We start from the raw sequence: 25,985 nt of genomic DNA on the forward strand, positions 1-25,985 counted from the left end.
CTGATGTTAGTAGGAGTATAACAGGCATCGAAAACGGAGGAAGTTTGGAAAGAGGGAGGAGCATCAAGAACAGAGAGTTCGTCTACATTACGCGTTCTCAGCAGGGGCTATACCTCCTCCATGGGATGGGAGAGTGGTTATCGGAGACAAGAAAAGCTCACTCTTTATGCATAAAGCACAGGTATGCATACAGTACATAAACAGATATTCACTATACCTGTGCTATTAAAATTTCACAGAGAGGAAGTGACGATTGGGGAAAAAAAAAAGCTAAAAAGGCTGGGGGAGGGGGGCGATAATGAAAAAAAGCTAGAGGAGCACTGATCTATAGGAAGCAAACAAGTAGCAAGAGCAAGAGTGGGAGGCAAAGGAGACCAGTCGGCTGGGGCCACACTGGTCCTGATGTACACGGCAGTCGGGGGGAGGGAAGGAGATGAAAAACTCAGTGTGCCCATGGCAACCTCACCTTTCCTTCTGCCTGTCACTTCATTCTTCCACGTGTTCAGCTAAAAATATAACAAATACCAAACCCAGAGAGAGAAATATTGATAAAGCTTGTAAGGTATAAAGAACAGTGAAATAGCACCTGCATAACCACCATCAGCTTAAGAGAAACCAGACTGTAGGGCTTTAAAGGGCCCTGGGTATCCACCCCCAATTCTATGGACTTCCCCAACCAACCAGACGAAACCACTATCCTGAATTTTATTTTAATGGTTATCTCATCTTTCTTTGTAGTTTTGCACATGTGAACATATGCACATTTGTTTGCCCACTTCTGAGCTTTATATACACAGGATCATATCTGATAGATTCCTCTGCAACTTGCCTTATTAGTTCAACATTGTGATCTAAAAGTTCATCCACATTGACAATTATAGCTCTAATTCATAATTCACTCCTTTCCACGGAATAAATTCACTACAGTTCATCCATTTCCCGGTAATCAATGTTTGCTTCTGGCTCTTCTTATTACAAACACCACTGCATGAATGTCCTGGCTCATGCCCCATGGCTGGCGGAAAAGAGCTCCTCCATGGAACATGTGGGCTATGTGCCTCTTTGACTTTACTAGGTAATGTATTGCAAAGAGGCTGTTTCAATACATATTTACAATCTCTCCGTGTGAGTTCAAGTGGCCAATGCTTGATATTGTCAGGAGATTTTGTTCTTTGTCTTTGCCAAATTAGAAAGTATCAAATGATATCTTGTAGTTTCAAGATGCATCTGCTTGAGTACTAATGAAGTTGAACATGTTTTCATAAGTTTATTGATCACTTGTATTTCCTCTTCTGCAAATTCCTTTTCACATCTTGTGCCGTTTTTCTACCGGGTGACTTGTCTTTTTCTTAGGAAATTTCTTTATCTATTCAAAATACTAATCCTTTGTCAGGTTGCAAATAACTTTTCAATTAGTGACTTGCTTTTTCACTTTCTTCATTGTGTCTTTGGATATACCCAAAATGTACATTGATTATTATATAGTATTATATATTGGGAAGTTCTTATTTTTAATATAGTCAAACATCAATTTTTTACTTTAATATTTGTACTTTTTATGTCTTGTTTAAGAAACCTTTCTCCAATCTAACATCAATAGATATTCTCCTAAATCATGCTTTCTAAAAGTTTTATACTTCTGTTTTTCTTTCTTTTCTTTTTATTCTTTTGGTGAGGAAGCTTGTCCCTGAGCTAACATCTGTGCCAATCTTCCTCTACTTTGTAGGCAGGACACTGCCACAGCATGGCTTGATGAGCAGTGTGTAGGTCCGCATCCGGGATCCGAACCCAGGAACCCCAGGCTGCCAAAGCAGAGTGTGCAAACTTAACCACATCTTCACCACCGGGCCAACCCCTCTTTTTCATTTTAAGTCCTTAATTCACCTTGAAAATGATTATGTATGGCATGAAGTAAGTATTCAATTCACTTCTTTACAATATGACTCAACAATTGTGTCAGCACTGTTTACTGAATAGTTCATCTTTTATAAATCAAGTTCCCATCTATGTACAGGTATTTTCTAAACTCTATTCTGTTCTGTGAGTCTATTTGTCTATCCTGGTGTCAATAGAACAAAGTCCTAATTATTAATCTTTATAAGTTATAATATCTGGTAGGGCATATTCTCTGATTTTGGTATCAATTTTATACTATCTTCATAAAATAAAAGTTCCTTCTTTTTCTCTTTCCTGAAAAAGCCTAAGAAAGATTTAAATAGTTTTTGCCTTGAATGTTTGGCAGAAGTGGTGTATTAGACTATTGTTTTCTTTACAAATCAATTTTCTAACTACTGATTCAATTTCTTTTCATGGTTATCGTACTATTTGGTCTTTCTATGTCTTCATGAGTCAGTTTTGGTAAGTCAAATTTTCTAGAGATTTGCCTGCTTTGCCAAAGTTTACAAAATTATTGTTAAAGTTGTGCAAAATATCCTCCTACTATATTTTTCCATCTATTTTTCCACACCTATTATTGGTTATTTGTCCATTTTCTTTGTTTTCTTGACCAATCCTGCCATTGATTATCTCATTAATTCCTACTCTTATTTTCATTCTTGCCATTCTTTTTGGTTTGTTTGTTTCTTTTTCTGCTGTTCTTTCCTAAATTCTGAAGCTGTATGCTTAGCTCATTAATTTTCAGCCTTTCTTCTCTTTTAATATGAGCATATAGGGTTACGGTTTCCAGTTAAGTACACTCTAGCTGCACCCTGCCAGTTTTAACATGTAATATATTTTTCATTCATTTCTAACTGTTTTCTAATTTCCAGCATGATCTCTTTTTTGACCTATGAGTTATTTAAAAGTATGCTTTCATTTTTAATTTCTAAATGGATTAGAATTTTCAGGTCATCTTGTTGCTATTTGTTTTCAACTGATTGCACCGGGATTAGAGAAGGCAACCTATTTAAACACATAATTTGAAATTTGTTGAAAATTACTTTATGGTCCAGTACGTGGTCAATTTTTACAAATATTCTATGCGTTCTTTAAAAGAATGTGAATTATCCAGTTGTTAGATGCAATAATTTACATATGTTTCTTATATTAAGCTTATTAATTACATTGTTCCTTATTGGTTTTTTCTATATATCAATTAGTGATGAAGTTATGCTAAAATCTCTCCCTACAATCGTTGATTTATCTATTTACTTTACATATTTTGAAGCAAACAAATTTAGCATTGTAATATCTTCCTAATGAAATGAACTCTTTATCATTAAAGAATAACTCTCTTTGTCATTAATAATGCTCTTTGTCGGGGCCAGCCCAGCGGCGCAGTGGTTAAGTGCACACATTACGCTTTGGTGGCCCAGGGTTCGCTGGTTCGGATCCCGGGTGTGGACATGGCACCACTTGGCACGCCATGCTGTGGTAGGCGTCCCACATATAAAGCGGAGGAAGATGGGCATGGATGTTAGCTCAGGGCCAAGTCTTTCTCAGCAAAAAGAGGAGGATTGGTGGCAGATGTTAGCTCAGGGCTAATCTTCCTCAAAAAAAAAAAAAAAGCTCTTTGCCAGCTGTTAATAAAACTGCACCAGTACTTGGGAGGGTTGGGGAGAGGTGAGTCTTATATCTGCCTGGAACATCTTTTCCCATCCTTTCACTTTCCTCTTTTTTTTTTTTTTTAAGATTGGCACCTGAGCTAACATCTGTTATGAATCTTCCTCTGTTTTTTTCTTCTTCTTCTCCCCAAAGCCCCCCAGTACATAGTTGTATATTCTAGTCGTAGGTCTTTCTAGTTGTGGTATGTGGGACGCCGCCTCAGCGTGGTCTGACAAGCAGTGCCACGTCCACACCCAGGATCCAAATGGGCAAAACCCTGGGCCGGGGAAGCAAAGCATGCGAACTTAACCCCTCGGCCACGGGGCCAGCCCCCATCCTTTCACTTTCAAACTTTCTGTGTCCTTCTGTTTTAAGTCTATCTTGCTAAGAAGCACAAATCTGCACTCTGTTTTATTTCTTTGTTTATTTTCCTTTATCTGTTTATTTTTCTTTTATCTAGTCCAACAATCTTTTTCCAGGAGCATGGGTAGAAACTGGGTCCATTTACATCGATGGTGATTACTGACACATTTGCACTTATTTCTGCCATTTCTTTTTGTCCTGCCTTTTCCACCTTTTACCCTTACTTTTTAACGAAATTTCTAACAAATGAAGCTCACCATTTTTTAAGGGAGGAAAAAAAGAATAACACTGGTTCATCACCCCTACTTTACGGAAAATGATGGATTAAGATTCAGTGGGGAAAGCTTTCCTAAGGTTTAGAAAGTGAGAAAGCCTAGGACCGACCATGAGTAGTACAACACCTAGCGCTCTCCTGCTACGCTGCAATGGGCCCCCAGGCACAGCAGTAGCATGAGACCGGAGGCAGTTCACAGATCCTCCTCAAAGTATTTCCTCTTCCCCTCACAGGGGTAAAAAAGACAAGTATTAAGTTATTCATGTTACAGATGGGAAAACTGACACCTAAGGGTAGTACGTCATTTACCTATGGGCGGAAAAACTTTGTGTTGGAAATTAAAATGTTAAATTTCTAGAAATTTCAAAGTCTTAAAAAATACCAAAGCGGAAGAAAAGAAACCCATGAATGAAAGCTGAGGTAGATACATTCATTACTAATTTAGGAATACAAAAAACATATTATTTATTATTAGGTCTGCTCAGAAAGTTAGATGAAATTGGATGAAGATAGTCAAAAGGTACAAACTCCCACATATAAGATAAATAAGTACTGGGGATGCATTGTACAACATGATGACTATAGTTAACACTGCTGTATGGTGTGTTTGAAAACTGCTAAGAAAGTAGATCCTAAAAGTTCTAATCACAAGGAAAACGAACCTTTTCTTTTTTTCTCTTTTTTTTCTTGCATCTATATGAGATGACGGATGTTACCTAAACTTACTGTGGTAATCATTACACAATATATAATAGTCAACTCATTATGCTGTACACCTTAAACTTATGCAGTGCCATATGTCAATTACATCTCAATAAAACTGAAAAAAAGTTATATGAAATTTTTAAATATATTCAGATCTGACAGCATCTAACATTTTAGTTTTTACCACTTTAGAAGATGGAAACCACTTGAGAACAAAAAAGTAATCAATATCATATTTAACACAAAGAAAGTGAGTGTGTTGTTGGGATTTCCCCTATTCCAGGATGAGAAGCAAGCCCAGAAAGTACTGATTTTCAGGAAACAGCTGAAAAACAGCCCCAGTGCAGTCCACATCTCTAACCACATGGCGCCCTGTTCTCTCAGCGTCACATTCTGTTCCTCTCGCCCACAGGCTCCTGCTGCTCCTGTCCCTTCAGTTTCTTCACCTCTAAGAATTAAACGTTTTTTCTGGGTGGACTTCCAAGTCAGTTTTTGGTTGTGCTTTGTTTTTACTGGGTAGATTTCCAAGCACATTTTTTTCAGATTAGGAATCTACAAAGGCAAGAAGCATGTATCAGAGGCCGCTGGACAAATCCTGGCCCCGACACTACAGAAAGATCCTCCTGGCTTGGTAGCTAAACACATGAAGAGGTTCTCAATTCTGCTTCATGCAAAAGCACTTTTCAAACATCCACTTTGAAGACTCGCCTGTTCTCTATTCCAGGCCAAGGCAAGAGTGAAATACAACTGGAATTCTGACGTACAACAGCTACTATAGCATAAATTACTTGACATTAAAATTATTCCCACTTCGTAATGAAATCATTCACTTTACTTTCTTCTGAACTTGAAGTGAAATTGCATAGATTCTCAACAAGTGGGTTTATTTATAAGATTATTTGATTAGGAATGATCTTAAAGAACATCACCTGAAGTTATTTTTACTCTAAAACCTTCCAAATTCATCGGTTTGAAAAATAACTTGGAGGAAGTAAGTGCAGGATAAGAAACGCATGAAACCTTTATTTTAAATGTCTTATTGGTCATTAACAATTTATTTCTCATCTTTTCCAGACTTCCAAGGCTTATATCCACGTCTCCTGATTCCTAGCTCAGCACTCATACTTCACAGAAAGCAAAGGAGAAAGAGGCTTAGAAGGAAATGATGCACATAATCGTACCTTCCTTGCAAGCAGGTGGGCCATCTGAGACACAGCCACATGGCCGAGGAGAAGCCATACCAGCCGCTGCTTCCCCCACTCCATCCAGAAGCTCCACTCGAAGTCAGTCGGGTCCTAAATAGGCCAGAAAAGGAGTTTATCAGAGAGATTCTAGTACATGCCCGAGACAGAACACAAACTCCAGTTAATAAAACAACTCGGAAGAAGGCGATTGTGAGTCCAAACTCTATAAAATGGCATTTAAACAACACTTCCAGCCTTTACCCCACCACAACTCCCACCACTTGAACTCCTCTCCAGCTTGGCTGGTCTCATTGCCACTCTCCAAATAAGTGTCTTTGTTAAAGCTGATCCCCCAGGACCCTCTGTGGAATAGAAACTACTATTATCCCCATTTAATAAAAGAGGAAACAGAGGCTTAAACAATTCCATTCATTGACCCAGCGTCAAATAGATAAAGAATTGGGGTTATATGCGTTTAGTCACCTAGATGCTTTCACTAACAAGAGAAATGTAAATTGGATGCTAATAAAATTGCTTAAGGTCAGTCATGTTAAATCGTGCTGTCATTTACAGGCAGGAGGATAATTTGATAGAGAAATTAACTAATTCCCTGTAAGATTATAATGGAAGAATGTAAGGTATACTCCCCTTTCCCTCAGGAATTCTGTGTCCATGGGCATCTTGTGCCTGTGTCTGTACCAGGCTCTGTAGGTATGTGGCTCCCTGGCAAGGGCAGATGAAAACCACTGGCAAGATTGGACACGTGGATGCCTGGGGGCTAACATCTAAAAGTCTTGGCCTCAGGAGCCCTGGTGAGATCATGGTGGCCACATTGAGCATGGAGGGAATAGCAACAGTGATTGCCACTCTCACATGGGCAGTGCAGGCTCGGCCAATGAGCATCTCCGCACCACTACGATAGAGTGAGGATTTGAGGCCCTCAAAATTTTCTAGCAGGGACCAGCCCCCATAGCCAAGTGGTTAAGTTCACACATTCCACTTCGGCGGCCCAGATCCTGGGCATGGACCTATACACTGCTCATCAAGCCATGCTGTGGCGGCATCCCACATAGAAGAACTAGAATGACTTACAACTGGGATATACAACTATGTACTGGAGCTTTGGGGAGGGAAAAAAAAAAAAGAATTTTCTAGCCAAATTGCATGGGTAGTGAAGGAATCCTCCAGTGACTATTGCTACTGAATAACTCACCAGTCTCTGTAAGTGAAACTCTCAGCCAAATTTAATTGGATTTAGAGGAAAATATGTGGCTGGTTTTTTTTGCACCTGAGGATTGAGGGGCAATTTCATACCACTTACATATATTATAAAACATCCTTTTTTCAGAAAGTAAAATATAGATAAAATTGATCTTGATAAATATCAGACCATGAATGCAGAGGTAGCAAACCTAGCAGCCAAGCTTGCAGGCTCAGCTGGATTTGGATCCTAGATCTACCCACATACTGGCTGTGATGACCTTGAGTGAGATACTTCACTTTTCTGCTCTGTCTGTTCAAATGATGACAGTACCCATTTTCTAGGAACTGTGAGGTTTAAATGAGCGCATCAGTATACCAAAAGTTTTAAACAGTGCTTGGCACGCAACCTCACTAAAAATTATCTGCAACTAACAGCTAGCCCCATGTGCTTCCCATCCTGTGTTAACCAGCCAAGATAGTATGATGCTTGACACGGTGCCACTTCTTTAAAAAAAATTTTTAAAAAAAGATTTCTTTTCCATTTTCCAAATAAAGCAATACAGTACTCTGCATTCTCAAATAACACATACTCCCCACACCCAAGATCCTGATACACAAGCAATCTTCTCATAGAGCCCCGATCCCCACGAAAATCATGGATCTGGTCCACTTCCTTCCATCTAGAGAAGACTATGTCAGGGCCCAGGACATGCCCACACCACACAGCCAGGCAGGAGCTGAGCAGAGAACTCAAACCTTTAGTCTGGCTCTTGATCTCTGATCCAGAGTTCATTTCCTCATCTCAAAAATTCCAAATTAATGGAGAGTCAGTTAACTGAATAAAGGTAAACAAGTTCAAAGGTCATGTGATGAGGCCATGCTAGAAAAATGCCACTATTGTAATAGGGATACAGGTAAAAAAAGACACTAAAAGCCAAGATTGAATTTGTTTTAATGCCCTCCTCAAAAATGTTCCAACACTTTAGTTTTTTTAATAATATTTTTGAACACTAAGAATTACATTTAGAATTCATGACCCCAGCCTTACTTATGCTTCAAAACTTTTCCAGTTTTAATTTGTTAGGGGGAAAAAATGACATACTATTTCATAAAACATAAGAAACCAAAAAAAATCTTTATGTTTTACCAGAAGGCCCAAGACTACTGAAAACTGTGCTAGTAAACTCCCACCCACAAAAATTACAGTCTTTCATCACTAATTCTTGCAGAAAATATCCATTTAAAGGAAAGAAAAACATTTCTCTCATGTCTATCATTCTCCATTTAAAATATTTACCTAAAGAAAATGACTGGACAGAAAAGTTGAACCAATGAATAGAACAAGATGGCCAAGAACTAGTGGCTAATGATTTGGGTAAGAAAAATGTTGGCTCTCCTGCTTCCATAAGCAAAAGCTTTCTAGAGTCCGAACTCCATCACGCACTTCAAGGCAAATGTTAAAGTCTCAAATTAAGAACAACTTTTTCATATTCTGTTCCTTCCCCATTTCCTTTCTTTTTTTAAAAAGATTTCATTTTTCCTTTTTCTCCCCAAAGCCCCCTGGTACATAATTGTATATTTTAGTTGTAGGTGCTTCTAGCTGTGGCATGTGGGATGCCACCTCAGCGTGGCCTGATGAGTAGTGCCATGTCTGCGCCCAAGATTCGAACCGGCAAAACCCTGGGCTGCGAAAGCCGAGTGTGCGAACTTGACCACTCAGCCACAGGGCCGGCCCCATCCTTTCTTTTCTTTTTTAAGATTTTCTTTTATTTTTTTATTTTTCCTTCTTTTGCCCAAACTCCCCCCAGTACATAGTTGTATATTCTAGTTGTGGGTCCTTCTAGTTGTGGCATGTGGGACGCTGCCTCAGCGTGGCTTGATGAGCAGTGCCATGTCCGCACCCAGGATCTGAACCAGTGAAACGCCAGGCCACGGAAGCACAGCACATGAACCCAACCACTCAGGCACGAGGCCAGCCCCCACATTTCCTTTCTTGACCCTACAGTTCTTAGTCAATTAGAGACCTCTTCTTCAGTTCTGTAAGGGAGTCAGACATAAACTGGGGGTAAATTCTAACCAGACAGAAACAGGAAGGCTCCTCCATGGAGAAAAGGGAAACTGAGCTCCAAGGAAAGTAAGCCACACTCACGCTGGGACATCAGTGCTTCTCAAACTTCAGTGTGCGCACAAAGCACCTACAGATCTTGCTAAAATGCAGATTCTGCTCCAGGAAGTCTGGAGTGGAGCCTGGGATTCTGCATTTCTAACAAGCTCCCAGGCAAGGTCATGTGATGTGATGCTGCTGGCCTGGGGACCATATTTCAAGTAGCAAAGATCTACATCACTAATTACACCTCCCTACAGCGGAATGTTCACAAGCCCAGAGAACCCTTAACAGCTCACCACACTCCAGACCATTCCCAGGCAAGGACACGCTAAAGCTGACCACCTGATATTCACAAACAGAGCAACAACCATCCTGTTCACCATGGAAAGCTGTGAGCACCCAGAGTTAAGAACCTACTGGGCTTGGGGCCGGCCCAGTGGCGCAGCGGTTAAGTTCACACGTTCCGCTTCGGTGGCCCGGGGTTCACCGGTTCGGGTCCTGGGTGTGGACATGGCACCACTTGTCAAGCCATGCTGTGGCAGGTGTCCCACATATAAAGTAGAGGAAGATGGGCACAGATATTAGCTCAGGACTAATGTTCTTCTTCAAAAAAAAAGAATCTGCTGGGCTGAATAAGTTAACAGGCACAGTTATTCATTCTGAGGCTTTCAATCTGTAGCCTGGCAATCCTGAGAACTCTGGAGGATGCAATAGTTCTGGGTCTGTTAGGTACTGACTTCACCTTCCTGGTGAAACACTGTTTTTCCTACTTTTAACAAAAGAACGGGTCTGGGCCTGGTGTTCTTAACTGCGGAGTTCTACACTAGGCATTGTGGGAAAATCTAGAACTCCTCACCCATCCTGTGCAGAGCTCACAGCACCGACACGGACACCCCACAATCAAGACACTCTGAAAACCAACTGCAAAGCAGGAGAGATAACAATGGAGTAAGCGCACCACATATATTTGTGTAACTGAGACCTTTCCTTCTCATCTACATTGCCGATTGACATTCTGGGTATGAGTTCTCTAATAGCCTCACAACTACCTTTAAAGTAGCTTTTGTTTGTTCACTTGTTTACACTCCATGTTACAGATGAGTTCATGGAAGTCAAGAGTAAGCAAATTTTTTGCCCAAAACTAGTAGGGGGCAGAGCTGGGTTTCAAACCCAGGGCTGTTGGATACCAAGGAGGAAACCCTTTTCCAAGATGTTTCTACTGCTGACCTCTCTACATGGACTCCTCTGTGACACCCAGACACACACCACCCCCCAACTATCTGACCGAATTGTCTCCAACCCAGAGATGCCTCTTTAATGCCCTCACAACCACAAAGATATCAGTTCAGGTGTGAAGCCTTCTCTGCCCCCCAGGTGGACCTCACTGCACCCCCTTCTCTGCCATTCACCCTTCAATTCTACGCTTTCATTATAGCACATTTTACTACAGCATATTTATTACAGCACTTTCATTATAGCTAATTCATGCATTTTCTCTCTATGGGGGAAAAAATGGTAAGTTCCTGAGAGCAAGAACCTTGACTTAACCACAAATTTGTATCACAAATGCCCAACATTCAGGAAGCTTTCAAAGTGGTGGGGGAGTGAAATCAGGCAGCCTAAGGTCTCATCACATTTCTTCCCCCGGAAAAACTTGAACAAGTCCCTCAACTCTCTGGACCTGAGCCTTCCTGTGTGTACAATGAAGGGCTGAACTAGCCAAATGGCTAAGATTTCTTTCAGTGCTTTCAAGGTCTGAGATTTTCAGTGGAACACAGTTATTTTCCAGGCTAAAGGAAAGAAATACTGAGTGCTGGTCATCAGCCCACAGACTGAGTCCTTACTGTGTGCCCACCAGTCAGAAGAGGGGGTGCGATCTCTCTGCTCATACCGCCACGTGACCAATCCAGGCCTCCACATCCCATACCCACGCCATCAGCCTGCTCTGTTCCAGAAAGTTCCCCACTCATCCAACCTGCCCTCTTGCCCAGAATGGGAAGAAACCACTGCAGTGTGAGGATTCACTATGTGGTATGATTCTGCCCATGGCATAAGAAAACGACCCTTAGAGAAGTTAACCATCTTTCTCAAGGTCCCACAGCCAGTACATGACAAAACCTGACTGTGAAGCCCAGGTCCTCAGGCTGCAAAGGCTGTCTTTCATGTGATAAAATATATAGAACATAAAATCTAACGGTTAAGAACCATCTTAACCATTTTTAAGTGTACAGCTCAGTGGCATTAAGTACATTCACATTGTTATGCAACCATCACCACCATCCGCCTTAAGAACTCTTTTCATCTTGTAAAACTGAAACTGTGCTCATTAAACAATAACTCCCCCATCCCCCCCATCATCTCAGCCCCTGGCAACCACGTTCTACTTTCTTTCTCTATAGATTTGACTATTCTAGGCACCTCAGGTAAGTGGAATCATACAGTATTTGTCCTTTTGTAACTGGCTTATTTCACTTAGCATAATGTCTTCAAGGTTCATGCATGTTGTAGCACGTGTCAGAATTTCCTTCCTTTTTATGGCTGAATAATATTCCCTTATATGGATATACCACCTTTTGCTTATCCATTCATCTGTTGATGGACACTTGGGTTGCTTCTACCTCTTAGCTGTTATGAATAATGCTGCTATGAACATGGGTGTACTAAATGTTTAATTTTTAATGTTTTGAATTTTAACTTATTTCCTAATGTTGCCAAATGACCTTTTTTTGCCCTGTGCACTGATATCTGGAGGCTCAAATCTTTTCCAAAATCATCTAGTAGTTCAAGCAGAGAAAGTTAAAAAGATATTCCTAGCAAATGAGGATCTCATGTTGTCAGCTCACCACTGAGTAAATCTTTCCTTGTTCTGGCCTTGAATTTTCATCACGCCTAAACCTCACTAGATTACTGCACTCTCACGCATGGCCCCCTAGCTGGGGTACTGCACTCTTATCCCAGGGGGATGGCCAAGACTCTCCTCCTGTGCTGTTTCTTGCATTCCTCAGACAATGCTAAATTAAGTCACAGGCTTAAAACCATTTTCCAGCTGAAGATAACACAAACCCATGGCTAACAAGACAAACTTGTGAACTGAGATGTCGTTAAAGTACTGAGTGCCAAGTAAAACCCTAAGGTCCCCACCAAGACACCTTAGGTGAAGCCAAGAAATTCATCCTGCAGCTACTGGGTTACACCGAGCCCACTGGTTCTTCATCCTAGAGTCTCCCACGGCCTAGCAGTAAATCACTGCTCTTACCAGAAGCTAAATCTTTAATGCAAATTTCAGGCTATTTGCCAGCATTTAACAGAACTAAAATTTCGCATCTTAGGGATTCTGAAAAAGCTTGAGTTTTTTGTTGTTTTGCGGTAAAATTCACATGACATAGAATTAACCATATTAAAGTCAATTCACCGGTATTTAGTATACTCACAAGGTTGTGCAACCACAACATCTAGTTCCAAACTATTTTCATCATCCCAAAAGGAAACCCTGTACCCATTAATCAATCACTCCCTCCTCCCCCAGCCTCTGGAAACCACCAATCTGCTTTCTGTCTCTATGGCTTGACCTATTCTTTCTATTTCAGATAAATGGAATCATACAATATGTGACTTGGCTTTTTTCACTAGCATGTTTTTGAGGTTTGTCCACATTGTAACATGCATGAATATGCCATTCTCTTGGATGAATAATATTTCATTGTGGGAATATACCACATTTTGTTTATCCATCAATTAATAGACATTTGAGAAGCTCCCACCTTTTGGCTATTGTGAATAATGTCACGGACATCTAGAAACATTTGTTTGAATACCCATTTTCAATTCTTTTGGGTGTATACCTAGGAGTGGAATTGCTGAGTCATACGGTAGTTCTAAGTTTAACCTTTTGAGCAACCACCAAACTGTTTTCCACAGTGGCTGCACCATTTTACATTCCAAACTTGAGTTTCTGAGGCAAAACGAGGTCTTCCTCAACTAACCCTTCATCAACAGGGGGCTACTGGCATCACAGAGAACTCTCCCAGCTCTGACCCCTCCTGCCTCCTTGGGCAGATGCTTTAGGAAATCTGCTGTTGTAACATTCCATTTCATCCTGGAGGCAAATGTCAGCAACGGCTGGAAATAAGAGGGTAAAAAATGGCTTTGGAGAATATCTTATTGTATAAAGTACTCCCTGAAAAGTTAATCCTGTCAGTCTGCAGGATTCTGCATCTGAATTTTTTTTAATTCTTTCGGTTTGTCTGAATTCATCTTTCTGTTAAGATTGACACAGAGGCCAAAATGGTTATTTACTTAGTGATGAAATCTGCTCTGACCAGCAAATCTATTACCATCCATAAACATGATCTGGAACGGAAGGAACTTGATAGAGATCTCCTTGGTGCAGCTGATCTTGGCTCAGTACCCACCAGAAGGAGGGTTCAGGACCTTAGAATTGCAAAGTCAAATTTCTCAGGGTTCAGGAAGAGCTGCAGCCTAACTAGAATGTTCAACTACTTCCGCTGACTCAATAGACCAAACTCTGACACTCATTTCTACACTTCTCTGGGGCCTTGAAGGGAGGATGGGTGGAGATTCCCACAGAGTTAATGAACAGACTTAACGTCACTAACACAGAGATAGGGGGCTTTAAAATCCATCCGAGAAAAGGACACCAAGAACAGAGGAAAGTGATTAAGATGGATGGCATCAGAGGAAGTCTTGCCTGTTTCCAGTCGACACTATCTTCACCCATCACAATGCAGGGAAAGTGACCTTGTTCCTATGAGGCTGACGGAGCCAGTGGTGTGCTGTGTGTGGCAGAAACCAGAAGGTGCTCACACTCAGGAGACCCACGCTTAGTTCAGTTCTGTGACCTACTGTTATGTGACCTTGGGCTGGGAAGTCCTCCTTTATATAATCAGAATTAAATATGATCATGAAAACTAAAGGGATTGACAAATGAAGCCCAAAGTCTAATGTTAGAAAAGTTAATGCATCTAAAATTGAACTCATCCCTCCAAACCCATCCTGCTTATTGCTGTCAAAATACTCCCCCTTAAACAATGGTTAGCAAACTTTTACAAAAGGGCCAAATGGTAAATACTTTCAGCTTTGGGAGCCATACAGTCTCTGTGGCAACTACTCAGCTCTCATGGTGTAGTCTGAAATAAGTCGCAGACAACACATAAACGAACAGGTGTAGCTGTGTTCCAACAAAACTCTGCTTACAAAAACAGGTGGAGGGCCAGACTTGGTCCACAGGCCACAGTTTGCCGACCCCTGTTTTAAGGGATCACCATGTCTCCTAGCCCCACCACTCATCTCCTAGCAAGAGCAGGTCAGCAGCCCTGGTTTATTACACACCTGGATGGCACTTTTAGGTAATTTGCTACTAGCTCTGAAGTCTGCATCGACACCCAGGAAGCAGATTCTCTGAAGACCATGGAAGGGTCTCAGCAGCAGCATATCAATTAGCCCTTGTCATCCAGGAAAAAGTTGGGGTTACTGCACATCTTTTTCCTCCCTGTGCTCTGCTGGACTTACATCATCCTGGGGACTATTCCCTGCACATTTAGGCTTGCTCCCTCCACTCTGTACCCTCTTCACAACACCAAAGAAATATTTTCAAGACCACACCTGATCATGTCACTCCTCCACTTAATATTCTTCACGTTTTCTCCTTAGCATTCCAGAGAAACATTCTCAGCAAGACTCATGCAGCTCTCACACTGGCCCTGCCCACCCCTTCATCATCCTGCCTAACCTTTTTCCCCAGGTCTAATACAGCCATACTGACCTCTCTGACATTCACCCAAACATGCCGTGTCCACACAGCTGGAACTTCCACCCTTTGTTCCCACTTCTTGGAGAAACCTATCCTTCACACATCACGATAATGACGACCTACCTCTCAGGTCTCAGCTCAGGCAAACCCTCTCCCCGGAAGCCTTCCTAATCCATCTGTTTACAGTCTGGACTCTGTCCCTAGTCTGTGCTCCCACAATGCCCTATGCTTAACTTTATCATGGCAACTTACCACATTGTGCTTTAATTGTAGGTTACCGAGCTGCCTCTCCGCTAAACCGCGAACTCCTTCCTGACAGAGACTACATATATATTCAGCACTGTGCCCCCCAAAAAACCAGCAGATACTGGATGCTCAATAAAAGCTTGTTGAATAAATTGAATGATTATACGATGGGTCAAATTATTTTAGGAACCTGGTGTAAGCACAGTCTACTGGGACAGACGAATAAGAGATACAAAAAGTGGAGAGGGGCTGGCCCAGTGGCATAGTGGTTAAGTTCACCTGCTCCAGTTCAGCAGCCCGGGGTTCATGGGTTTGGGTCCTGGATGTGGACCTACACACTGCTCATCAAGACATGCTCTGGTGGCATCCCACATACAAAGCAGAGGAACACTGGCACAGATGTTAGCTCAGAGACAATGTTCCTCACCAACAAAAAAAGAAGAAAAAGTGGAGAACCTGGCACCTGTCCTGGAATGCCTTTATAATCACAGTTAGGGAGCATAAACTCATAGAATATTTCTGGTGGATGATCTGCTCCACCTACTCCAGCCCTATTGTCCGGTAGATCAATTACTCACTCTAATAACAGAGATGGACAAAATAGAGGACTATTATAATAGAGGACCTATTTCATGATTTAATTACAAGATTTAAATAAATCAAAATATGGAAAACACTTGGAATAGTGCCTGATACTTATTAAGTTCTATGTATGTATTTGTTAAATAAATATATAAACAAACAGAAAAAAACAACACATTCTATTTCACTCTGATAGCCCCAGAAACATAAATCCAAGAGTCTTCAAGTTGCACATCCTGAAACAGATAGAGATTCTCATAGGTAAAATCTGAGAGAGTTGATCTGCTCAAGATCCCCCAAACCCAGTCAAAAGAAAGGAAAGAAGGAAGGTTCTAGAAACTGGACTGAAAAGGAGGGAATCCATGGTTAACAAAATGGGAACATCAGCAATCAGAAAAGCTGCAACATCTAAAATGCCATGATAAAGTGACCATCTTAACTTTCTCCTCAAAATAAAACATCTGCTCCGTATGGCAGATACTGCCATTTGGCTCAATCAACACTCCTGCAGCTCCCCTCTAGCATGACCTCTATACATTAGAGGTCAGAAGGCAAAAAACTACATTTCCCAGAATTCCCTGCAGCTTGCATGCCCGTATATACGACCTAGCTTCTGATGAACAAATACACACACGAAGACTTTGAAGGTGAAAGAACATAAAGATGTAGGGGCTGTGAGACTCTTCGGAAAGAACGGTGGCAGAAGCGCTTGTTTTTCTTCAGTAACCAAGGTGGACACTCCCGAGTCCACTCGGTCCCAAGGTGTTGCAGCTTCCTGGTGTGGCAGTTTTGACTGGTGCACCGCAGCACTATGCTCTCAAGCCAGGAGCTATGCAGCAGCCACAGTTTTGCAGAGTCGCTCTGGGAATTGCTCCTGGAAGCTTACTTAGTGCCCATCTCTACAGTCCTTTCAACTAATCTGAAATTCCTGCAATAACTTCCTTTCTGCTTAAACTCACTGGAGTGGATTCTGTTGTCTGCAATGGAACCTTGATCAACATACTTTGGAAGGAACGTTTCTTCTGATTGCAATCCAGCTCTAGCTTTATTATAGAAGCATTATGAAAATAATTCACTTTGAAGGACGCTACTCTGAAATAAGTCTACTCAGTGGAGGAAAATAAAATGGATAAAAACTTTAGGTCAGCCCAAGGAGTGTTCTAGAACTGGATAATGAAGATAGTGAGTGTTTTACATTCACAAGAGTATGTATTTACATATTTCAAAACCAAATAGAAAATGATCTACCTAACCCACCAGTCTATATTTTTCATTACCATGACTCTTTTCTCCTCAGATAGAGAAAACAATGGAGAACTGAATATATTTGGTGTTTTCCTTATCCTCATAGCCAGCATTTTGCAAAAAAGAAATACAATCGAAATACTAGCTATTTTTGTGTATCTAGTTCTTAAATAGCTTTATGTGCATATTATTTACTTTGAGACCATACCTAATTCCTAACCACACTGAGCAAAAGTTATCTGTGAACAGAGGAAACTTTTATAAGATATTTGAATCCAGAAATGTTCCCCCGCACATTCAAATGCAGCAAGCTCACCTTAATGGCCTATAAATCTCCAAAGGAGAAAGAAAAAAAGAGGATTAATTTGTAGGAATTCTGCACAGAAGTAGAACTGCTCTCTGGATGAACTCACACTAATGATTCATTAGCAATTATTGGGAGAATTTTCTTTATCTTTCAACAGGAGCTTTGCTATTTCCAAAATAATTTGAAACACATTATTTCACTGCTCACAATTTCCAGAGACAACATTCTTTCCCCAACCACTATTTCCTCAAAGATAAAATGTTTTCACTAACAAAACTTGTTTTTCTGTAAATAACAAAGTCTCTGCTTAAATGTCTTTACTATCCTACACAGGTGAAGAAGATGCTCACAAGGGTGGGGTTGTCATCAACAGGACTAGGACAAAATGCACTGTTCGAATGCATTGTGCCCAGTCTCTCAATTGACTCTCATGATCTAAGTCTGCAGATTGGTCCAGGGTATAATGGGGGCAGGGAAGTACCTTGCAGAAGAAGAAAAGAGAAAAGCTCTCAAGACAACTTAATTAATCAAGAGGACCCAATTGGAGCCAGCCCTGATGGCCTAGTGGTTAAAGTTTGGCACGCTCTGCTTTGGCAGCCCGGGTTGGGTTCCCAGGCTTGAAACCACACCACTCACCTGTCAGTAGCCATGCTGTGGCGGCAGCTCACATATAAGAACTAGAAGGACTTACAACTAGAATATACAACTATATATTTGGACTTTGGGGAGAAAAAAACAAAAGAGCAAGATTAGCAACGGATGTTAGCTCAGCCTGAATCTTTCTAGCAAAAAAAAAGGGGGAGAGGGGACCCAATTAATGTGTGTAAATTCTCTGGATCTCATCAACCCAACTGCCAACCTAAACTCAGTAACATCCTCTAGCTACACCTCTACCTATCTACTTCCTAGAAGTCACTCCAGATTATTCAAGACTTCGGCAGATACTTGGTTAAACATGTATAGATTCTATCTTGCTGCTTCATCTCTTCCATATTTCTTCCTTTCTTCCTGATGCCAACAATCAAATTTCTAAAAAGAAATATTAAATTCTAGTATGAAGTCAAAGGCACAAAAACTATCTAATCTTCCCCACATCTCTCAAACTGAAAAAACACTAACCATATTTTCTACAAGGTATATGGAGAAGTGAGCTGTAAATAATTAATAAGGCTGATAAATAAGTTAAGGATCATGACAAAAAGAAAATGTAATAGGATGGGATGGCTAGACAGCAAATTACACAAGCTCTTAAGATTCCCCAGCTACAAACTATGCTAATTAAATCATGCATCTCATTAGTGTCACTTCTCCAGGATACCAAAAGACAAAATCAGTCACAGTAACATGGAGAAAAAAAATGGTCCCCCGCCCTGTGGGGGTCATGGTCCTCACACTCAGAGAATTTGCTTTCTGCTTAGGAAGTCTTCATGCATTCAAGAAAACTAGTTAATACATAACATAACATCTATGCAATGGGCAAACGCTAGCAAACTAGAACTCCAGATGGAATTCCAAAATGTTGAAGGTCACCATGGCAGAAGGCCAATGAATTCTTCTAAGAGTGATAAAAGAGAGAAAAAGGAAAAATTAACATTTTTTCCACCCATCCAGGGGGAGAGGAGGAGAATCCTTCATAATTCCAGATGCCATTTTTCTCCTTGAATTTTACACATTGTGTAAAAGACCAGGAAACATAGGTAATCAGGGTATGGAAGGATTCTCCCACACATTTTTCAATCCGTCCCCTTTGCCCATTACCTAGGTGACCAAGCTCTCAAAGAAAGACCTTCCTGTGAAATAACAGAAAATATATAAATTGGTCTCTGTACCTTGTGCCTCACACAGAGCTCCTAAAAGCCTTGTAATTTTCTAAGTGATAAGAGCACTAGGAGCATCTTCTGTTCTAATATTTGGTCTTTGACTGCAGTTTCTGATTCAGAGCTCCTAAATCCCTTAGAATTTCCTGGGTGATAGGAGTATCTTTTGTTCTAATGAGGTGACTCTGGGTGGGCTCCTGGATGGGGGCTGGACACCAGAAAAACCAAACCATGATTAGCAGCTTGGGATTTTTCAGCCCACCCCCTATTCTCCAAGGAGGAAAGAGAAGCTGAAAATGAAGTTAATAATTGATCATGCCTATGTGCTGAAGCCTCCACAGAAATCTCAAAAGTACAGGGTTCAGAGAGCTTCCAGGTCAGTGAACACGTGGAGGTGCTGGGAGAGTGGCACTCCCAGAGAGAGCACGGAAACTCGGTGCCCCTTCCCACATACCTTGCTGTATGCATCTCTTCCATCCAAACGACAGCTGTATTCTTTGTCACATCCTTTTGTAATAAACCAGTAAACAGAAAGTAAACTGTTTTCCTAAATTCTATGAGCGACTCTAGCTCAATCAATCAAACCTGAGGGAGGGGTCATGGGAAGCTCCGATTTATAGTCAATCAGTCAGAAGCACAGATAACAACCTGGACTTGTAATTGGCAACTGAAAGGGGAGCAGGGGAAGCAGTCTTGTGGGACTGGGCTCTTAACCTGTGGGGTCTGAGACTATCTCCATGTAGACGTATCAGAATTGAGTTAAACTGTAGGACACCAGCTGGTGTCATAGAATTGCTTGGTGTGGGGAAAACCCCTCACGCAACTGGTGTCAGAAGTGTTGTAAGTGTGGTAGTAGTATGAGAAAAAAGGAGAAAAACACAAGAAAAGAAGTGAGGTTTTCTATATACTTCTCTCTCAGAGCTCCCCTTAGGATGGTCAGCCACCAAAGTAGCTGAGGTGCCTCCAAGGCTAAGGACAAAGGCAAATAAGAACAAAAACCAAGGCTCACCACATCCTCAGGGCATGTCTCTACCATCCATTCCCCCACAGTGCATTGCCTCAGCCATCTCTCTGCAGAAACTTATTTATTCATTAATAAAATGAAATCTTTTTTATGATGTCTGAAACTTACTTTAAAATATTTCAACACAGAGACTTCTAGTTCCAGGCAAGATGCAATAAACACATTTCTCCCTAACCCTGCCAACTAAGGACAGCTAAATTATAATTCCCTGGATGTACGATAAAACAAACATAAGAGACTCTGAAAGATGGAAAAATGACAGACTGGCTAAGGACCTCAGGACTTGGGGAATGACAATGAACAAAATAAAATAAGTAAAACAAAATAACTCACTGGATGAGCTTAATAGCAGAGGTAGATGACACTGAAATGAATCATTGAACCTAAAGATAGGTCAGTAAAAATTAAACAATCTGAATAACAGAGGGGGAAAAAAAGGCTGAAAAATAAACACACAGAGCCTCAAGGATCTGTGGTACAATGACAAAGATCTAACGTTCATGTCATTGGAATCTTAGAAGGAAAGGAGAAAAAATGTGGGGCTGAAAAAATATTTAAAGAAGTAATGGCTAAAAAACTCAGGAATTTGGCAAAAAGCAGAAACCTACAGATTGAAGAAGCTGAATGAACCCCAATCAAATATAATATACCAATCAAAAACAGAGAATAAATCTGTTTCTTAAAAATTTATTCTGCCAGATTTATTGATAATAAATGATCCGACGCTATGCTGTCTACAAGAAATTCACTTCAAATATAACAATATAGGTAGGTTGAAAGTAAAAGGATGGAAAAGGTTATGCTATACAAATGTCAATCAAAAGAAAGCAGCAGTGGCTATATTAATATTAGATAAACTAGACTTCAGTGAAAGAAAATCACCAGGATCAAAAAGGATCATTAAATAATGATAAAAGGGTCAATCTGCCAGGAAGACATAGCAATCCTAAATGTCTATGCGCCAAACAACAGAGCCATAAAATACATGAAGCAAATACTGATAGACCTGAAAGGAGCAACAGACAAATCCACAATTATAGTTGGAGACTTGAACACTTCATTCTCAACAATTGATAAAACTACTAGAGAGAAAATCATTAAGGATACAGAAAAACCTACCACCAACAACCAACAGGATCTTATCAATATTTACAGACCAATCCATCGAACAACAGCAGAATACACACTCTTTTCACGTGCCCATGGAACAATCACTAAGATAGACTATCTCCTGGGCTATAAATCTCAACAAATTTTAAAAAATTTCATCAGAAACAGTGTATCCTCTGACCACAATGCACTTAAACTAGAAATCAGTATCAGAAAGATAACAGGAAAATCTTCAAACACTTACAAATTAAGCAACATACTTCTAAATAATCCATGAGTCAAAGAGGAAGTCTTAAAGGAAATAAAAATTAAATAGAACTGAATAAAAATGAAAATACAATCTTACAAAATGTGTAGGATGCAGCAAAAGCAGTGCTGGAGAAAAATGTATTTGTTGTTAATTTATAACACTAAATATTAGAAAGGGTAAAAATCTCAAAACTCTAAGCTATCACCTCAAGAAACTAGAAAATAAGGAGCAAAGTAAACCCCGAGGAAGCAGGAAGAAGGAAATAAAGAGCAGAAATCAATGAAATAGAAAACCAAAAAACAGAGAAAACCAATGGAAAAAAAAAGCTGGTCGTCTGTAAAAATCAATGAAGTTCACAAATATCTAGCAAATGGACAAAGAATAAAAGAGGAAGACAACCTAAATTACCAATATCAGGAAAGAAATAGGGGATATCATCACAAACTCCATAGACATGAGGATAATAAGGGATACTATGAATAACTCTATATACATAAATCTGACAACTTAGATAAAATGGACTAATTCCTCAAAAAGCACAAACTACCAAAACTCATCCAATACAAAATATAAAATTTTAACCATGGAACAAATTGAATTCATAGTTCAAAATTCTTGAACGAAGAAATCTCCAGTCCCAAGTGATTTCTCCAGAGTATTCTACCACACATCGAAAGATGTTCTCTTTGAGAAAAGAGAGAGGGAAAAACATGCCCCAACTTATTTTATAAGTCTAGCAATGAACAGGTGAAATCTGAAATTAAAAATGTAAGATCATTGATAATCACTCAAAAAATAAAATACATAGGCATAAATCGAACAAAACATGTATAAGTTTGTATGTTAAAGACTTCAAAACACTAATGAAAGAAATCAAAAAAGATGTAAATAGAAAGACATACTGTGTTCACGGATTGGAAGATTCAACATTGTGAAGACATCAATTTTCCCCAAATTGATCTACAAGTTTAACAGAATTCCTGTCAAAATCCCAGCAAAACATTTTGTAGTTATAGAAAAGCTTATTCTAAAACTTATATGGAAAGGGAAAGGAACTAAATGAACTAAACCAATTTTGAAAAAGAATAGAGTTAAAGAGATTACATTACCTGATTTTAAGACTTACCAGTAATCAAGAGAATGCGGTATTTGTAGAAAGACAGACACACAGATCAATGGACCAGAAATACAGCCACCCATGTCCAGCCAATTGATTTTTGACAAAGGTGCAAAAACAACCCAATGGAGGAAGAATGGTCTTTTCGACAAATGGTACTATAGCAGCTGGATATCTACAAGCAAAAAAAATACTTTAGCTAAACTAACACAAAAATTAACTCAAAATGGATCATGGATTTAAATGTAAAATGGAAAACTATGAAACTTTTGGGAAAAAAATAGGAGAAAATCTTTGGGCCATACAACTAGGCCGAGAGTTCTTAGACATGCCACCAAAAGCACAATCTGTAAGAGCTAAAATAAATCAGTCAACTGGACTTCTGTGAAAGACTCTACTAAGAGGATGAAAAGTCAAGCCACTAAGAAAAAATATTTTAAACCACCTACCTGACAAAGGACTAGTATCCAGACTACACAAAGAACTCTCTAACCCCAATAGTAAAAGTAAAACAAACAATGCAAGTAGAAAAGGGGCAAAAGACATGAATGAAATTTCACCAAAGAGAATATACAGATGACAGATAAGCACATGAAAAGATCATCATTCAACATCATTAAGCATTAGGAAGATGCAAATTAAAACCATGATGAGATATCACTGCACACGTATCAGAACAGCTAAAATTTAAAATGTTAATAATATGAGATGCTGGCAAGTATGCAGAGAAACTGAGTATCTCATACCTTGCTGGTGGCGATATAAAATGGTAGAGCCATTCTGGAAACCAGCTTAGGCAGTTTCTTATAAAACTAAACATATGTTCATCATACAATCCAGCAATCAAACTCCTAGGTATTTATTCCTGAGAAATTAAAATTTATGTCCACATGAAAACCTGTACACGAATATTCACATCAGATTTATTCACAACAGCCAAAAACTAGAAACAACCGAAATGTCCTCCAGTGGTTGAATGGTTAAACAGACTGCGGTCCATCCACATCATGGACCAGTACCCTGCAGTGGGAACGAATGAACTACTGACACATGCAACTTGGGTGGATCTCAAGGACATTATGCTGAGGGGCAAAAAAAAAAAAAAAAAAAAAAAAGCCAGACTCAAAAGGCTATTGACTATATGATTCCATTTATATAACATTTTCAAAATGACAAAATTACAAGATGGAAAACAATGGCTTCCATGGGTTAAGGACGGGGAGAGCAGGATGCATGTGACTAGAAAGAGGCAGCAAGAGGGAGTTCTTCGTGGTTCTGTGTCTTAATTGTGTTGATGCTTAGACAAAAGAAAAGGAATGGAACGGTACTCGAAGTCCCAGTACACAAAATGGATAAAACTGGAGTTTGTATGGTTGAACCAGGACTGGGTTTAGAGTCCAGCCAGACGGACTTCTGCTTCGCCCCCTAATGGTGGCACGAGAGGCACGCTGTGAATACAGTATACTAAGGTATTTGCAGAATCTCAAAGCTGATGACTCAGAGTTCTCATTTGCATACCCATAGTACCCTGCACAGCATACAATTCTTTCAAGTTTAAAAGGATATTTCTTTCAACTCGGTTTTTCTAACTATGAGATGCTGACTTAAAAATCCTTTGTACAAACTTTAGGCAGGAACTAGCTCCTGGGGATAAAGAGTCACCATCGCTGAACTAGGAGCTGCAGTTACTAGAGGAGTGAGTTTGGTAATTCACAAGCATACTCTAGTTTCTCTTCAGATCGTATAAATCTTTCGCCTTTTACTAAAGATTTCCGTGGAGAGGAACAATTCTGAGTTTTTTAACCAATTTTTTGAAGCCTTGCTTTGGCAGGGCTGATCTTGCTGTAAAACGAAAGACATTGTTTTCTAAAACAAGACATTCTAGTGTAGTTTCCAGTGTTTTATCATTCAATGTAGTCTAGGTAGCTGGGTTTGTTATAAGTGACCGGTTAGGGTTAGAGATTTTTCTTTCCAGTGTTTTCTAACTGCAGACTACCATGAATGTCACGTGAACTTCGGTAAAATGTGGAGCTTGCTAATTAGCATGATTTGCATTAGAAACAGCTGAAACAATGAACAGACACTCCCTGTCTGATCATGGGTAAGGAGCCCAAGAATGTTAAAAACACATGTCCTTGGTGACAGCCTTGAGGCTCATCCCAAAGGTCCCATATTCAGCCACAGGCTTGGAGAATTTCTGGTGCCTGATGCCACACACAGAGCTCAGAATCCCCATCTGCATAATACCTAAACCCAGGAAGAAACCTTCCCTCCAAGGCAGTGGGACAAGCCCCTAAAGGACAAAGATCCTCCTGAAAGGACTTCATCAGGCCCACAGGACACGTTGGTATGAACTGGGTTCTACCACTTGCCTAATAAATGTCTACATGTGTGATAGAATTTGCTCTGAGATTTGCTTTTCATGAAAACTGGGAGCAAAATTATGCTAGATAACTAACCCTCACCCACCTCGAACTTCTCAGCAGCTACTTGTTCTCTTGCAAGTGGCTTCAGTCAGTTCCCCACACAAAGACTCGACCCTTCACACCTTCTCCCACGGGCCCCATGAGCTCACTCTCACCCTGCAGCTGCTTCTAATTCCTTTTTAAACAGAGACGTATCAACTGTCATGTCATGATTTTAAAAGGTAATAACCTTTTGAAGATGTTGACAGGTACCACTTTTAGGGAATGTACTGAGAGAAGGAAGTGTTCCCCCGCCCCCCATATCTCTCCCCAAATTTCAGCTCCTAGCCATTGTTCAGTCTGCCCTAGGCTGGAACAATCTGTCTTTCTTCTCTCCGAATCCTATCTGTTAGAGCACTTATATAGGATACATTATGGTTCTTAACATTAAATGTGCACAAATGCAGAATCTACACTCCAGAAGGAGTGAGTTAGCATTTGAAGGGTCCTCATCAGAAATTCAGCCCCAGACATGGCTACAACTCAAATAATTCCAATATTGTTGCACCTGAGAGTTTATTAATAAAAGGAATATTAGAAATGAATAATTTACAAATGAAAGGAGTGATGTTCAACATACGAGGTGGGTTAGAAACTCTCAGGATCCAATACCCTTGTGAGGACGGGGGATAAGAACCCCTGGAGCTGGCACCCAGAGCTTCACGGAGAACCG

At 40.2% G+C, this 25,985-nt stretch overlaps 1 protein-coding gene and 1 non-coding gene across 4 annotated transcripts in view; one reads left to right on the forward strand and one right to left on the reverse strand.

Moving 5' to 3' along the window:
* HHAT (hedgehog acyltransferase) overlaps nt 1-25,985 on the reverse strand; it is a 309,905-nt gene that overhangs the window by 248,448 nt on the left and 35,472 nt on the right. For all 3 annotated transcript variants that reach the window (XM_046684437.1, XM_046684436.1, XM_046684435.1), the window contains exon 4: nt 6,067-6,180. In XM_046684437.1, the coding sequence (XP_046540393.1) occupies nt 6,067-6,180 (114 nt within the window). The remainder of the gene's footprint in view (nt 1-6,066; nt 6,181-25,985) is intronic.
* Nucleotides 24,566-24,682, forward strand: LOC124251600 (U5 spliceosomal RNA). The gene has a single exon (XR_006891793.1). It is a non-coding gene; the product is annotated as a U5 spliceosomal RNA (small nuclear RNA).

Source organism: Equus quagga, chromosome 13 (genome assembly GCF_021613505.1).
Source record: "Equus quagga isolate Etosha38 chromosome 13, UCLA_HA_Equagga_1.0, whole genome shotgun sequence".
In the NCBI taxonomy this organism is placed as follows: domain Eukaryota; kingdom Metazoa; phylum Chordata; class Mammalia; order Perissodactyla; family Equidae; genus Equus; species Equus quagga.